Source organism: Choloepus didactylus, chromosome 1, assembly GCF_015220235.1.
Source record: "Choloepus didactylus isolate mChoDid1 chromosome 1, mChoDid1.pri, whole genome shotgun sequence".
In the NCBI taxonomy this organism is placed as follows: domain Eukaryota; kingdom Metazoa; phylum Chordata; class Mammalia; order Pilosa; family Megalonychidae; genus Choloepus; species Choloepus didactylus.
The window spans coordinates 109,721,101-109,736,207 of record NC_051307.1 but is presented as its reverse complement, the minus strand read 5'-3'; the positions used below and the strand labels follow the sequence as shown (position 1 = coordinate 109,736,207).

Here is a 15,107-nt window from a genome sequence, read left to right as displayed (position 1 = left end):
ACCCAGAGACCCATCTCTACAAGGTGAGGGGATTAGTGAAGACATATTTAACAGGTTAAAAAGTGTTTATGGGTGCATCCATGATATATGGAGAGCTCTACTTCATGTTTTAAAAAAACACATTAGCAGAGGATGGTATCAATCACAGAGAGTGGAAAGGGGGCAAAAGTAGCATAACGGCAAAAAAGCATGTTCAGTAAGGATTCATGAAACTTCACAAACAGAGGAAAGAGGAAAGCATCCCTTACCTGCAGTCTGAAGTTTAAAAGCATTGGTCATAGCTTTCTCCTTGAGGATGAGACCCAGAGCTGCCTGGCACAAACGCTCTTTGGTGGTGGCCTTCCGAGAGGGAAACAGTTCTTTGTGGTGGTGAGGGATGAAATCCGTGTGCACATTCCCAGCCTCAAACATGGGGTGGCCAGATACGCTGAGTAAGAAGTCAATGTTGGTGTGCAGTCCAACGATCTAGAAGAGAATAAAGCCCCCAGTCCCTACTGAGTGGAGAAAATAACATATTCAGAAAGACATCTGTATGGCATCTGTTCTTTCTACTAAGTGCCTACTACTAAGGACAGTTCTAAGGAAGAGCAAAACAAAATAAAACAAACAAACAAACAAAATTACTACCATCACTACATATCTGAACTTAACACTTCAAACTAACTTTTAATATGATAGGACACAGGATACAGCCTTAGAATTGGCGTGGAGACATTAAATAGACTAAGGTTAGGGAAGCATTAAATGTTAAGAAACATAAATGAGATTCATTTGCAAGATGTGGAAAAGTTGTCCCTCAGAACACTCCCACAAAACAGGAACACTGTAAACAGCAGACAGAACTGCTATATCAGAGAGGGGATACGATTAAATAACCTCATAGGAGTTTCCTTCCAACATGAGAATCCAAATGTTACACACAAGATCCAAATTTTACACACTGATACAAAAACTAAAAAACCTAACAAATTAACCCAAGCCCACCCAATCAACAGGATCAAAGGTAAAACCAGAAATCTGAGGCTCAGGTTCATTCATCCATTCAATTATTCATTCATATAACAGCCATTTACTGAGCACCTTTTAGGTGCCAGGCCCTGATCCAGGCACTGGGGACACAGTAAGGAACAAAACAGCCAAAGTCCCTGTCCTCACAGAGCTTACACTTTAGAGAGGGAGTCAGATACCAAACAAACAAATATCTAATACAATGTCAGGTGCTCTGAAGAAAAACAAGTCTGGCTAAGGGGATAGCAAAGAGCAAGGGGTCCTATTTAAATGGGGCAGCCCAGGAGGACTCTCTGAGGAGGTGCCGTTTTGTCAGAGGCTGAGGACAGTGAGGAGAGAGCCCTGCGATCACACGGGGGAAGAACATTCTGGAAGAGAGAACAGGAAGCCGTGGCTCCATGTGGGTGTGCAGGAGGAATGGCGAAGAGGCCGGCGTGGGTGGAGCCACAGAAGTTGGAGTCTGATTGAATTAATTACATCTAACAATTCGAATTAGGAAAAAAATCTACGTGCCACAGAAAAGGAACAAATTCTAACAAATTATATCAAATAAATGAAGTTGACCATAATTATTTTCAAAATGAAGAAAAATTACCAGATGACAGGGCACACTTCAGGGGTTAGCCTTATCTACAGAATGAATAGGAATTTCACATAGACTTTCATTCAAGTTTAACACTGACACTGATAGCTTTACCTGTACAATCTTCCTTTTCTAACTGAAATCAAGAAGTCTTGAAACCCTATTCCAACCCAGGGCAAATTTCCCAACATGAGGTTATTTTGTTTTTAGCATACGTGCAATTGGAAATAAGTTGTCAAGACCAAAGCTCTGACAAGGACAAAGGCTGATCAATTATGACAGACACACTTGGGCTGTAGAAATACAGAGAGCCTCAGGGTCACTAACATGACCCCAGATCACTCACATTGTATTGACGGAGGCTGGACCTCAGTTTCTTCAAGGCCACCTGGCGATCTGCACCCCATACAACCAGCTTCGCAATCATGGGGTCATAATGCACTGAAACGTTATCTCCTGACATTGAAAAACCACAGTTACCACTCAAAGCCAAAACTTAGAAGGGTAAAATATGAGCACGTTGTGCCAAGCAAGGTGTTCTGCTGGGGCTTTATGTAGGTACATTTTCCTACTTAATCTTTACAAACTCCTGTAAGGTGGATATCATTATCACTAATTTATTCATGAGAAAACTGAGGCTCGTAGGGATTTACAAACTTGCCAAAAGTCTTCTGAGGGTGTAGCCACCTGAGAGCACCAGGCCCCAACATGGGCACTCAGTGGACACCCAGACTGGTTTTCCCCGTCCTTTCTTCTTCTGAAGCGCTTAGAAGCCCATGAAAACACACTCTACCCTGTCACTTCACCTTTACTTCTCTGCCCTTGGCATTCCCCTCCCTCCCTCTACCCCCACAGTTTCCTCATTAGTAATATAGAATGATAATTCTTCTACCTTGCAGGGTTATATGACCACTGTCATTACTACGGTGGTTAGAGTCCTAGATAATAGGAATCTGAACTATGGCACATTCTGTTTAGAAATGGTTCAAGTTTAAAGGATGTGGTATACTATAAACACCATTCTAGTATCTTCTTGTGATTTGAGCAGGTTGCTTGACCTCTCTGAACCCCAGGGTCTTCATCTATAAAATTAAGGGTTGGATTACACACTTTCATTCATTCATTCACCCACATGCTCACTCATTAACATACTGAACACCTACCAGGCCTATGCTTGAGCAAGGTGTTGCAAATACAGACATGGAAGATGTAGTCCCTTCCTTAAGAATCTTACAATCTAATGGGGAAACTAGATAAGGATTAAAAATTGCTATAAAAATGATTATGTTAATAAACAATCTTATAATAATTTCAGATTTACTTATTTTACCTCAATCTTGATTTAATAAAGCTTTTCATTAAAAAAAAATTACTATAGTATAATAAGGTATTCTGGGAGAAACTTCTTGGACTAGATTATCTCTCCCAGCGCCAAGATGTGAGCCTTTCTTAGAACTACATCTCAGCTCATCCTTTTGAGAACCATAACTAAATTATGCTGCAAACCTTGCTTGCCCCACAGGTTCCTTCTTTTTTTTTGCTGCAAGTCCTCTCTTTTCTCTCTGCTAATCTGTTCTGCTGTTACTTTAAAAAATTTACTGACTACTAAATCTTGTTGTGGCTAAGCCAGAGCCCTCAAAATACCAATTTATCATGAAGAAGTCCTAATTCCTCATTCTGCCCTCAACCCAAGTCTCCATCCACATCTCCAATTACTCACCTTCCTGAAGAACCCTTTTTTCCAGCCACACATTTTCTTACCATTCTTTGAACACACCCGTAACTTTTTTTTCTTTTACTTTTCCTTATGCTGTAAAATTTGTCTACTCAAATCCTACCCAGCATTCCATACTTCCCCTTAAAATCTTGTCCTGATTATATCAGCCTGACCTAACTTCTTAGCCCTGTGAACTGCTATCTCCCATCACTCACCATCTGCAAAACTTCTCTGGCAAATGAAATTAAGATTGTGGTAGTCAGTGGAGGTTCAGAAGGGAGAATCTGGAGCCGGACTGCCTGAGTCTGAATCTTGGCTCCCAGCGCCAGGATTGAGCAAGTCACTTAAGTGCTCTGTGCCTTGTTTTCCTCATCCATAAAATGGGGATGATGATAATATTTACTCATAGGGTAGTTCCCATGGTTAAAGAAGCCCATATATACAAAAATCACTTGGAACAGTGCCTGTACACAGTAAGTACCACATAACTATTAGCCATGACCATTGTTATTAATCATATGCTGAACTGCGATAGCTCTTGCAGTATTTTTTACTGTTGTTTCTTACTCTTGTACTAAATTGGTATTTTAAATCTCCAGCTAGATTTTTAAGTCCCTCAAAGGCAGAGTACATGAAACATTGTAGTATCAGTCACCTTAAATCATTTTTTGGAATTAGGCAAAGTAAAAAAATATAACAGTAGGCACAAAACGTGCTACTGTGGTTTGACCAAGCACTGCCACATTTCAAAACACAAGTTGCATTGTTCAATACTACTAGTTGTTCTTGAAAATTAATCATTCCAGAAGGAAAATTGCAGGCTAGTGAGAAATTAACTAAATCCTTTATTTTAAAGCACGCTAGATACTTCCAGAAGACTCAGGGATAAGACTCTGTCCAGAAATAACAATGCACTAAAAACTACAAAAGTGCAAGACAAAAAATTTCCACTGTACCTTGCCGGACTCCAGTTTCAATCCTGGTGGAAAGGTCTGCTTGAGGGGTAGAGAGATGCACTAATGGGCCAGCTCCCGGCATGAAATTATTGTCAGGATCTTCTGCATATATTCTAGCTTCAAAGGCATGGCCCTGCAGAGTTATCTCTTCCTGGCTCAGAGGAATCTTCTCTCCTGCTGCAATCTGGTAATAGCAGAGTATGGGCTTCTTGTGAAAATCAACCTTTTAGCAGCCATGAGGCTTAGTAAACTGATGGTCTTGTTTTTTTTCCATGTAAAATATACGTTTGGGCTTTAAGATGGAGCAAATGAAAACCTCTGTTTTATCCACTCACTCAAGTATTATGCAAAAAACAAAACAAAACAAAAAATGATTAAAATTGGATGCAGCTTGGGAATAGTCTAGGAATTATGGTGGTTTCTAGAGTTCTTAAATGGAAAAACTGTAAATTATAAATACGAAAATCAGCTTTTATTGGATATAATCAAGACCCAAATTTCTTACCACCAAAGAAATTCTCAGTTTCATTTAAAACGTCAGCATTCAGTTCTCAAATCAATCTTTTTTACAGTAAATTATTAGGTAGTGTTTAGGACTATGTTCACAGTCCCGGACTCCCTTCTGTGTAATATGAATCAGTAAGTGAGTGACACAGCAAAACAGAAACGGGACCATGATAGCTTTTCAATTTTATGTTTATGTTATTGCAAGATACCAGATTATAAAAAGGATGATTATTGTTTATCACTTCTGTAATTATTATTATTTTGGCTATTGTGAACCAATATGACAATTCTCTCCCTTCAACTAGTATAACTTCGGAAAGGTTATTACAGGATGCACTTCTCTCTCTCCCCTTGAAGTTTTCTCCCAGATGCGAAAATGACAACTCTGAGAAAAAAATATAGGTACGGGGGAAAAAAAACAAACCTCTAAGTAACTTAGCATGACATTGAACTAGAGGTAAGCATAATACAGTCAAAGGGTTCCTCTCTTTAAATCTGTAAATAAGAAAGATTAGGAATCTCAGAAGTTAAGAATGACTGGAAAAAGAGATTAAATTGAAAGCCATTATGGCACAGTCTTTGAAACCACAGACACTGCAGCCATATGGCCATTGCCTGCATTGAAATTCTGATTCTATACTTTGACACCTGGACTGAGTTTCTCAACTTCTCTTTGCTTCAGAGAAACGTGACTGGAATATAGTAAGCACTATGTAAGAATTACCTCTTATCATTTCATTCTTACTCTTTAAAATGAAATACTCTTCAATGTTTCAATAAAGAATTCCATTTTTTTTTAAACGATAAAAAAGGAAAAGGATGGCAATGTGTTCACATTCCAAGATGTGATCTTATTTCTGACCAGATAGCCCCAGTACAACCTGGCTTATCTTTGCCTATCTATTTTTCTCTGAGGTTGCTTCTACTTGAGCCTAGAAGAAACTGGTCCCCCTACACCTCTGAGTATTCAGAAATCTGTGCCATCTGAGTTCTCTCAGGTTTACACACTGACTCTTTGGGACCCCTAGACCTTAAATGTTTTTACCAGCTTCACCTGGACACTGCTAACCATCTGCATCTGCAGCCTGGACCCTGGAAGCTTATGAGATTGGACTCTCACTCCAGGGAGGCTTGAACTCTTGGTTCACCAATGGCAAGTCCCCTTGTTTTACCTCTGCTTGGAAGTCAGACACCCAAGAGCCTCAAACTCTATAAACCAGATCTAGCAGTGTCCGCTGAGCTCTAACATCCCTCCCCACATGATAAAAGCCTGCTTCTCTTTCCGGAGAACCTTGACAAACTCTCACAGTTTCTTGAATTTCAGGAAGAAATACCTGTTGGTTTCCCTAACATCTAAAAGCTTTCTCTTTCCTTAATCCTTAGAAACCTTTTGTCCTACCTACTTCAAAATTCTAGCCCTTCTTGGTTACCCAAGAACATTAAAGCTGCTTAAGAAAAAATATGCCCCTTTTCCTTGAATTCTGGAAACATAAGCTCCCTTTCTCAAGCTTTCCAAATCCACTACAGTTTTTCCTGACACTTACACACACTTTCTAGTCTGATATGCACCATTTTCATTAGCTCCCAAGCCCACAGAAGCTCAGATGAATCTTTTCACTCATTAGAACAACCACTCATCCCAAAGGAACCCACGAAAGTAACATCACATGATTGTCCACAGAAGTTTGGAAAAGACAAAATTACCACAATCATCAAGACTTCAGCATCACAACATGGAAAATCCAATTTAGATTCAAGATATAAAAAGAACCCAGGATCCTACAGCGATCAAAAACACATTGATACTACTTTGAAAAACATTTTTTTTAATATTAAAAAAAGAAGGTTAAGGAAAAATCTATTGCTTTCAATACAGAGAACAAAAACAGATTCAACGATTATTAATATACGAAGGACACACTTTGTGGAACTCTCATTTATACCAGAGCTGCGAAAACTATTTGTGGTAAAGGAACAGTGTGGACTTGTACTTTGTAAAATACAGGAAACATGTTATAGCAATTTCAAAATGCTTTAGAAGTTTCTAAACAGTTCTAAATAGTTTGTGGATCAGGACTGGTATGTGGAACACACTACTGGTCTAGACCATTCCCTCGGCTCTTCTTTTCCAAGCTCATTTCATGTTGGCTAGCATCTGTCCTGCCTCTAAAATCTAAGGATGGCCGGGCCCACAATGGCATGTCCTCAGGTAGAACTCGAGGGCTAGCACTGAAACAATGTGGTCATGAGTGAGCCTCAGAACCTCCTGCTGGCTGCCCCATGCCTAAGGGGAAATGGTGGTAAGTGACAGACTAGGAATCTGAGTCCATAAATAATGTCATGGCATTGAATGTAGCTTCACCTTTTACCTCCCATCTTCCTGTCCTTGTCACAATCACCAAAAATTGGATCCTTGTCCAAAGTGAAGCCTTCTTTCAGGAGGCCATCACTTATTCTCAAGATTGATCTTGAACGGGAAAAAATATTCTCTCACCCTAAGCTGCCACTCCACCAAGTCAGTTCCTGTGATCATCTCAGTAACAGGATGTTCCACTTGCAGCCTTGTATTCATCTCCATGAAGTAGAAATTGTGCTTCGAGTCCATAATAAACTCCACAGTTCCTGAAAGATAAGACACAATGGTCACATTTCAACAGTCGACAATCAGCAGCCAAATCAAAATCTTCCAAGATATATAACGTTGTACTGCAGCCTTCATTTGATGGTAAACATTTTGCATTCCATAGAGAAAACATCTCACAATTTGCAGCAAATGATTCTTACTCAAAAAGAGGGTGCTGCATAAAATTTAGCAACAGAAAAGGATATTTGAGGTTTTGAGCAAATGTTAAGCCCCAATTATACATCAGTCTCAGCTGTCATAGCAGGGAGAACACGGTTGAAACATGTTACTGCATCATAGCACCAATATCCCATCTCGCTCTAACTCTGCGGCAAAAAATACAAAACTTTTTGTTTTTATTGTGGATTCTTGGAAGTTTCCTTAAAAAGTTCTTTTGCTGGCAACCCACTGAAAGATTTTTTAGCCACTAAATCTTATGTTAACATCTTATCTGCTGGCATTCTATTAAGCACTATAAAATCACATCCAGCTTTAAGTTATAATTTCAGACAATAAAATTTATCCATTTCAAGTCGATCTACTGTACTAAATTTTGGCAATTGTATACAGTTGTGTAACCACCACACAATGAGAATTTAAAACATTTCTCTCATCCAGAATAGTTCTCTTGCTCCTCTTTGTGGTCAATCTCTTCCACAGAACCCGGGTCCCAAGCTTTCTGTCAGATCTGTTTCCTGTCACTGTAGTTTTATTTTTTTTAGAATTTCACATGAATGAAATCATGTATATTCTTTTGTGTTTGGCTTTTTTCACTTAGCTAAAGTTAATTTCATATATATATATATCTTTCACCAGGTTTTTAAAACTCTGGGTCAAAATACACTAGTGGATCATAAAATCAATTTAGTGATATTATTTTAAAATGGAACAGAAGAAAAAAATATCAAATAACATCACACACAGGGTAAGTACTGTTCAGTGAATTTTTGTTCCAAATACATATGTATATAAACATACATACTTGTGTATAAACTAGGGTCTCAATATAAAATATATTTCCTACTGTGGATCTACTTAAAAAAAGTTTGAAAACCAGTGATTTTCGAAGTATATGTTTCCTTTGGCTTATGAGAAATAAAGAACTGATTGTTTCTCCCTTTTTTTATTGGAAGCAAATCTTAACATACCTGCTCCCACATAATTTACAGCTTTAGCAGCTCTGACTGCAGCTTCTCCAAGCTTTCTCCTTACTTCAGGTTCAATTCCAGGCTATGAAAAAAATATTTAAAATAAATCTCCATTTCCACAGCTTACTAGAAATTTCCATTAAAATCCAATATTATATTTCTGTGTATCAAATGCTGCATTAAAAAGAAAACAGGGATAAAAAGCTAATGTTACATATTTCATTAAGAAATAGTGTCCTACAGCACAGTTTAACTGTCACATTAACAAAATTCAATGTTTCTGCTAGTAATTTCCATGAATTGCTGATATTAATAACATATCTTTGCCAATTGTACCTACATAACAAATTTCATGATTATGTGTCACTTAAAATTACATCTATCAATATGAAAACTTTCAATGATTTCTTTTTTTTTTTTTTTTAATTTTTTAAATTTTTTTTTAATTTCTTTTCAATGATTTCTTAAAGGATGATAAAAATGATCTGGGTTATGTGCCTAATAATTACTTGGAATAACAGGAAACCTTGAGATTCCAAGTTAAGCTCATAAGAAAGGTTCATAAAAAGAAATGCATATCAATAATAAGCAAACCTTTTAACATTTTAAAACATTGTTCTTTCTCTCTATTTAAATCACTGCCTGAAATTAAGGCTTTACTGAAACTACTGTTGAAATTTACTTCAGTTACTACTATATATTTTGCAACAGAAATTAAATTTGAATACAACATGAGGGTAGCAAACTAATTAAGTAGAAACCATAGATTTCTGCTTTTAAGAAATATATATTTACATGAAAAGAAAATTACAGATTCTCTAATGAATACAGATGGAAAAATCCTCAACAAAATACTTGCAAATCGAATACAACAGCACACTAAAAGAATTACATGCCATGATCAAGTGGGTTTATCCCTTAGGTATTCAAGGATAGTTCAACACAAGAAAATCAATTACTATAATATACCACATTAACAAATTGAAGAGGAAAAACCACACGATCATCTCAATCAGTGCAGAAAAGGCATCTGACAAATCCAGCATCCTTTCTTGATAAAAACATTTCGAAAGATAGGAATCAAAGGAAGTTTCCATAAGATGATAAAGGACATATATGAAAAACCCATAGCTAACATGATATTCAATGGTGAGAGACTGAAAGCCTTCCCTCTAAGATCAGGAACAAGACAAGGATGCCCACTGTCACCACTGTTATTCAACATTGTGCTACAAGTTCTAGCCAGAGCAATTAGGCAAGAAAATAAATAAATAAATAAAAGGCATCCAATGAACCTTGAAGACATAATGCTGAGGGAAATAAGCCAGGCACAAAAAGAGAAATATTATATGCTACCACTAATGTGAACATTGAAAAATGTAAAATAAATGGTTTATAATGTAGAATGTAGGGGAACTAGCGATAGAGAGCAATTAATGTAGGGGAAATGATAACCTAATAAGAACAGATAAGCTACCATGGATAAATTTAATCTTCTGGGAATGCCCAGAAATGACTATGGTTTGTTAATTTCTGATGGGTATGCTAGGAACAAGTTCACAGAAATGTTGCTATGTTAGGTTATTTTCTTGTGGTAGAGTAGGAACATGTTGGAAGTAAAGTAGGTATTTTAGGTTAGCTGTCTTTTTCTTACTCCCTTGTTATGTTAGGTTTGTTTGAAATGTTTTTTTACTGTATGTTTTTTTTTATTTTTTTGATATAGTTAATTAAAAAAAATTAATTAAAAAAAACAATGAAAAAAAATGCAGCGCCTCCTTGAGGAGCTGGTGGAGAATTCGGGGGTGTTGGGCTTCCCCACCTCGATGGTTGCTGACGTGCTCACATAGGGGACTGGTGGTTTGATGGGCTGAGCCCTCTATCATAGGACTTGCCCTTGGGAAGACTGTTACTGCAAAGGAGAGGCTAGGCCTGCCTATAATTGTGCCTAAGAGCCTCCTCCCAAATGCCTCTTTGTGGCTCAGATGTGGCCCTCTCTAGCTAAGTCAACTTGGCAGGTGAAATCACTGCCCTCCTCACTACGTGGGATCTGACACCCAAGGGAGTGAATCTCCCTGGCAACGAGGAATATGACTCCCAGGGAGGAATCTAGACCCAGCATTGTGGGATGGAAAACATCTTCTTGATCAAAAGGGGGATGTGAAACGAAATGAAATAAGTTTCAGTGGCTGAGAGATTCCAAAAGGAGCCGAGAGGCCACTCTGGTGGGTGCTCTTACGCACAATATAGAGAACCCTTTTTATTTTCTAATGAATTGGAATAGCTAGCAGTAAATACCTGAAACTATCAAACTACAACCCAGAACCCATGAATCTTGAAGACAATTGTATAAAAATGTAGCTTATGAGGGGTGACAATGTGATTGGGAAAGCCATATGGCCCACACTCCCTTTTGTCCAATGTATGGATGGATGAGTAGAAAAATGGGGGCAAAAAAAAAAAAAAAGGCACCCAGTGTTCTTTTTTACTTTAATTGTTCTTTTCCACTTTAATTTTTATTCTTATTATTTTTGTGTGTGTGGTAATGAAAATATTCAAAAATTAATTTTGGTGATGAACGCACAACTATATAATGGTACTGTGAACAACTGACTGCATGGTATGTGAATATATCTCAATAAAAATGAATTAAAAAAAAAAGGCATTCAAGTCAGAAAGGAAGAAGTAAAACTCACTATTTGCAGACAACATTATCCTAAACTTAGGAAGTCCTGATAAATCTACAACAAAGCTGGTTGAGCCAATAAATGAGCTCAGCAAAATGGTGGGATACAAGATCAACATGCAAAAATCATTAGTTTTCTATACGTTAAAATGAGCAAGCTGAGGAGGAAATCAAGAAAAAAAATTCTATTGACAATAGCAACTAAAAGAGTCAAATATCTAGGAACAAACTTAACCAAGGATGTAAAGGACTTATATTTAGAAAACTACAAAACATTGCTAAAAGAACTCAAACAAGACCTAAATAAATGGAAAGACAGTCCATGTTCATGGATTGGAAGGCTAAATGTCCTTAAGATGTCAATTCTCCCCAGTTGATCTACAGATTCAATGCAATACCAATCAAAATTCCAACAGCCTAGTTTGCCAAAATGAAAAAGCCAATTATCAAATTTATTCGGAAGAGTAAGGGGCCTCATATAACCAAAAACATCTTGAAATGAAGAACGAGGTTGGAGGACTCATGATTCCTAGCTTTAAAGCATATTACAAGGCTATGGTAGTCAAATAGCATGGTACTGGACAAAGGTAGATATATCGACCAATGGAATAGAATGGAGAGTTCAGAAACAGACCCTCACACATACGGTCAGTTGGCATTCTCCAAAATGTGTCTAGGTTTCTCTTAGCTTAGCATCTCCAAACATCCTTCTGTCTGCATCTTCAAGCATCAGCAAGTATCTCAGTCTCTTCAAAAGTCTCTCTCAGCTGCTCTGTGTCTGAGTTCCCTTTTAAGGACTCCAGTGAACGAATCAAAACCTACCCTGAATGGGTGGGTTCAAATTTCCATGGAATCATTCAATCAAGGGGTCACACCCTAATCAGAAAGATTAATAAATCTGCCCCCACAAGATTGCATTAAAGAATATGGCTTTCGGGGGGACACAATATATCCAAACTGGCATATAATGGCACCCCAGCTTTTTTTGGTTACCGTTTTCATGGAATATCTTTTTCCATCCTTTCATTTTCAACCTATTTGTAAATGAGTCTCCTGTAAACAGCATATAGATGGAAAAAAATTTTTTTAATCCATTCTGCCAATCTGTGTCTTCTGATTAAGAAGTTTAATCCATTAACATTCAATGTTATCACTGTAAAGGCAGTACTTACTTCAACCATTTTACCCTTTGGCTTTTATTTGTCAAATTCATTTTTTCTCTCTTTTTATCCTTTTATTTACCCTTACTAATAATCTTCATTTCTGTAACCTCTTCCAAGCCTCTCTTTAGCATTTCTCCCTCTCTTTAGCATTTGACAATCTGATTAATATGTATCTTGGAGTGGGTCTATTTGGATTTATTCTGTTGGGAGTATGTTGAGCTTCTTGGATTTACATATTTATGTCTTTTATAAGGGTTGGGAAAATTTCAGCCATTATTTCATCAAATATTCTTCCTGTCCCTTTTCCTTTCCATACTCCTTCTGAGACACCTGTGATGCAATATGTTTGTGTGCTTTGTATTCCCGGAGACCCTGTTCAACTTTGTCTATTTTTTCATTTCTTCTTTTGTCTGTTCGAATTCGGTTGCTTTGTCTTCTAATTCACTGATCCTCTCTTCTGCCTCTTCAAGTCTTTTGTGTGTCTCTAATATATCTTAAATTTCAGCCGCAATTTCCAGAATATCTTATTTTTCTACATAGTTTTTCAAATTCTTCATGCTCTCCTAGTGTTTCCTTAAAATCCTTTCTGCTTTTATGCGTATTTTCATTCATATCTTTGGATTGATTGAGGAGGTTTGTTTGACCATCTTTCATTATAGTTCTTCCAAATTCAGTGTCTCCTCTGACTTTTTGACTTGTTCCTTTGACTAGGCCATTTATTCCTGTGTTTTAGTATGCCTTGTGATTTTTTGCTGATATGTAGTCATCTGATTATCTTAACAGGTCTATTCTGAAAGTTGGAGTCTCTTTCTTGTCTAGGATTTAATTGTTGCCTGGGTTTGTATTAGGGCACTGCTTTGACAGTTGGATTGTCAGTATTTATCAGCCAAAACAGGTCCAGGTACCTGTGTAGAGGGTGTGGAACAGCTCCGATGGTCTTGGGATGGAGTCTGGAGTAGCTCCAAAAAGCCCTGCTTTTCCCCCCTGCCCTTTCTGGCCTGCTCAGCAGATGGCACTCTCAGGTACCTATGTGTCCTCAGTCAGTATTTAACTTGTGGAGCCCAGCAACGTCAGGCAGGGCTGAAACTGTGGGGTTCCCATTTTCTCACTTCCTCAGCCAATATATGGCTCAATGTTGGGCTGCTTACCCCTCTGGATTTAGGGCAGAGGACTCCTACAGTCGCCCCAGTCTGTAGCCATCCCTCAGACAAGGATTGGACGGTCTGTTGCTAGTTCCCTGAAGGATCGGGGGGAAGGGTACCAGAGCTATAGCTGGAATTACAGTTTCTGCCCACATTTTCTCAATTCCTTTGTCCCACACAGACCCAGGCACTGAAATGTCCTATCCTGTCCCTCAGGTCCCCAAGCTCTGGAAAGTTTCTGTCTGGCTACTTGCTGCTGTGGGGAAAGGAGTAAGTTCAGCTGTTCCTTCCCTAGTCCTTCATTTTGGAAGCTCCTCCTTGGTGCCACTTTGTATTCTGCACTTCTCAGTGGCTTAAGTCCTGCTGTGGTTCCCTGTGGGCTTGGTTCTCTGTGTCTGGATATAGGTGGGGATATGTGTCACTGCTGTGAGAGACTTTGTAGTCTGTGTCCCTGGTGGGAGGTGGTTGCAATCCCAGCCGTTGCCTCTGAGCACTTCCCAAGCTGCATGGGATCGAGTGAGGGAGAGGAAGGAAGACCGGTGGTCTGGCATGGAAATTTCCTACCTGATATTTTTCTCTGTCTTCAAATCAGTGGTTGTGAGATATTTCTCCAGTCTTTATCTTCCTCCAGAGTGCTGAGCAAATGACATTTGTCCTTTTTTTCACTGAATCTCAGGGGAGAGGTTTTCAATAGCTGTCTTACGTCACCATGTTGATGATGTTATTCTTCCAACTTCAGAATCTTGTATTAGGCAACGGTTTCTCAGACTTTATATCCAAAACACAAGCAAAAAGAAAAAAACAGATAAATGGGAACTTCTTAAAATTAAAAACTTTTGCATATGAAAGGACTTTTTCACAAATGTGAAAGGACAACTGTAATGATTTGAAGCTTTATGAACTCCAGAAGATCATTTTCTAAAGCTAATCCATTCCTGCGGGTGTAGACCTATTATGGGTCTGACCTTTATATTAGGTTATTTCAGTTGAGGAGTACCCTGGGTGGGTCTTAATCTCTTACTGGGGTCCTTCATAAGAGGATGAATTTCATAGAAACAGAGAGAAGACATAGAAGCTGACAGAGAAAGGAGAGACCAGCAGATGCTGCCATGTGCCTTGCCATCTGACAGAGGAGTCCACATATCATCTTTTGATGCCTTCATTTGGATAGTTTCACAGCCTCAGAACGGTAAGCTTGTAAGCTAATAAATCCCCATTGTTAAAAGCCAGCCCATTTTATGGTATCTAAATTTGGGCAGTTCCAGCAACTAAAACAATAACCTACTTGATAGGAGAAAATATTTGGTAACCATATATATGAGATAAAGGTTTGATAGCCACAACATATAAAGACATCATATAACTCAACAATAAAAAGACAAACAGTCCAAATAACAAACGGGCAGAAGACATTTTTCCAAAGAGGAAGTACAAATGCCTAAAAACCACATGAAAAAATCCTCAGCTTCACTAGCTATTAGGGAGATGCAAATAAAAACCACAATGACCAATCTCCCTAATGAATATAGATGCAAAAATCCTCAACAAAATACTTGCAAATCGAATCCAAAGACACA

General features: G+C 38.2%; 1 protein-coding gene across 2 annotated transcripts in view; it reads right to left on the bottom strand.

Moving 5' to 3' along the window:
- The window catches only part of MCCC1 (methylcrotonoyl-CoA carboxylase 1), a 71,392-nt gene that overhangs the window by 16,291 nt on the left and 39,994 nt on the right, over positions 1-15,107 (bottom strand). For both annotated transcript variants that reach the window (XR_005217417.1, XM_037839772.1), the window contains exons 9-13: positions 8,543-8,624; positions 7,266-7,393; positions 4,265-4,448; positions 1,938-2,047; positions 249-465 (exon numbers count right to left, since the gene is read on the bottom strand). Coding sequence is in view for 1 of the 2 variants with exons in the window: in XM_037839772.1 (XP_037695700.1) it covers positions 249-465; positions 1,938-2,047; positions 4,265-4,448; positions 7,266-7,393; positions 8,543-8,624 (721 nt within the window). In the remaining variant the exon portion in view is untranslated. The remainder of the gene's footprint in view (positions 1-248; positions 466-1,937; positions 2,048-4,264; positions 4,449-7,265; positions 7,394-8,542; positions 8,625-15,107) is intronic.